Raw genomic sequence first — 1,644 nt, 5'->3', positions numbered from 1 at the left:
CCCCCCTTTTCCAGGCGTAAGATGATATTATTTGAACGTCCCCTTTAGGGGTTTTCTGGATGAATCGGTCCATGTCTACATCTAGCCTCCTAGCCTAAGATTTAAAGTCTTTCACAAATTGTTATACTAGATCTAGATATATCTAGATCTAGATCTATCTACCTGGTGCTACGGAACCAAGCAAGCTAAATAATCAGACAATCGTGTTTACGATTGATTTACTCTAGATCTAGATCTAGCTAGACTAGAAGATGATTCAGTCCAAACAAGACTATTGGGTCGGTTTGCTCGCCAGATTAATGGTGCACAGCGGCTATCGTGGCACAAGTCGATCGCGCCCGACTCGTTGTTTCAAAACAAACACGTTGTTTTCAGGCGACGAGTCGGGCGATAATCCCGACCCGACCCAGCCCGGGTCACTACTGGGCGGCGTCGGCGGGCACCCCGTAGTGTAAAGGATCGAATTGTCCCCCTTGGTGTCGTTATTTTTAGTCGTGGAAGAAAATTTTGGTGTTTTTAATGACATTTTATTATTATTTTCCCTAATTTTGCGGGAAATTGGCTAAAATTCGCGAATTCACGAAAATGGTAAAAGTTGCCCGAAAGTTGCGCTAAGGGCAAAAATTGCGCGCGCAACTTGCGGGTTGCGGGCGCGAATTTCTCTGAGGACAGTCTAGTGCGGATTCAGGAAAACACGATCTACTCTGGATCACCTGGTCCGCCCGGAGACCTTTATTTGCGAGGACGTTTACCTAGAAAAAAACTTCGATACAACCTGGAGGTACGTCATTCTCAGAGACCTGCACGCTTTCGGCATACGCAGTCACCTCCCTGCCTTCATTGACAATGTCCTGAAGAACCGCTCCTTCCAGGTTCGTGTCGGATCCTCCCTCTCAGACCCCCACCAACAGGAAGAAGGTGTCCCCCAGGGAAGAACTAGAAAGACCGAGGTACTCGATAGAAATTCTCCCCATATCGCCTCTGTATTTAAACAATCAAACACAGCCTTACGCAACGATAAAATCCCCCACTGACAGGGTCTCTGCCAGCTTCCATCCCGCGAAGAGATGTGGGAGAGTATCAAGGCAAGGCAGGCAAGGATGGGTGCTCGCTACGTCAAGTCCAAGAGACATACCATACAAGTGGACTTGATCCCGTTCTGTGACGAGTTGGCCGATATGATTGGCGTCAAGCCAAACTTAGGTAAATCACTTCCCTTTTCCATCGGTACACTTTTCACTCTCTCACTTTTCACCTCTCGCATTCTTTTACTCTCTCTCTCTCTCTCTCTCTCTCTCTCTCTCTCTCTCTCTCTCTCACTCACTCACTCACTCTTTCCTCTTTTCCTTTCTCCGTATTACTCTCGCCTTCTCTCTCGTTTCACTCTCTCACTTTTCACGTTTGTCTTTCCCATCTCTTTCCATCTTTCTTCTCTTTCTCTCTCCCCCTCTCCCCCTCTCTCTCTCTCCTCTTCTCTCCTCTCCCTCTATCCATCTATCTATCTATTATCTGTCTATCTATCTGTCTGCCTGTCTGTCTGTCTGTCTGTCTATCTATTTTTCTACCTATCTATCTGTTATTTTCCCTCTTTCAATACGTTATAAATCTGCATTCTGTACTCTCTCTCTCTCTCTCTCTCTCTCT

The 1,644-nt window shown here is 46.5% G+C and overlaps 1 protein-coding gene across 1 annotated transcript in view; it reads left to right on the top strand.

Moving 5' to 3' along the window:
• Positions 1-1,644, top strand: part of LOC101845306 (flavin-containing monooxygenase 5) — a gene marked incomplete at its 3' end in the record, with an annotated part of 54,904 nt that overhangs the window by 49,078 nt on the left and 4,182 nt on the right. Inside the window, 1 exon segment of the mRNA XM_013080062.1 lies at positions 1,038-1,203. Within this exon segment, the coding sequence (XP_012935516.1) occupies positions 1,038-1,203 (166 nt within the window).

This window comes from Aplysia californica, unplaced genomic scaffold, assembly GCF_000002075.1.
Source record: "Aplysia californica isolate F4 #8 unplaced genomic scaffold, AplCal3.0 scaffold00073, whole genome shotgun sequence".
NCBI lineage: Eukaryota > Metazoa > Mollusca > Gastropoda > Aplysiida > Aplysiidae > Aplysia > Aplysia californica.
Note: the sequence above shows the minus strand (reverse complement) of the source record. Positions and strands in the feature narration are given on the sequence as shown.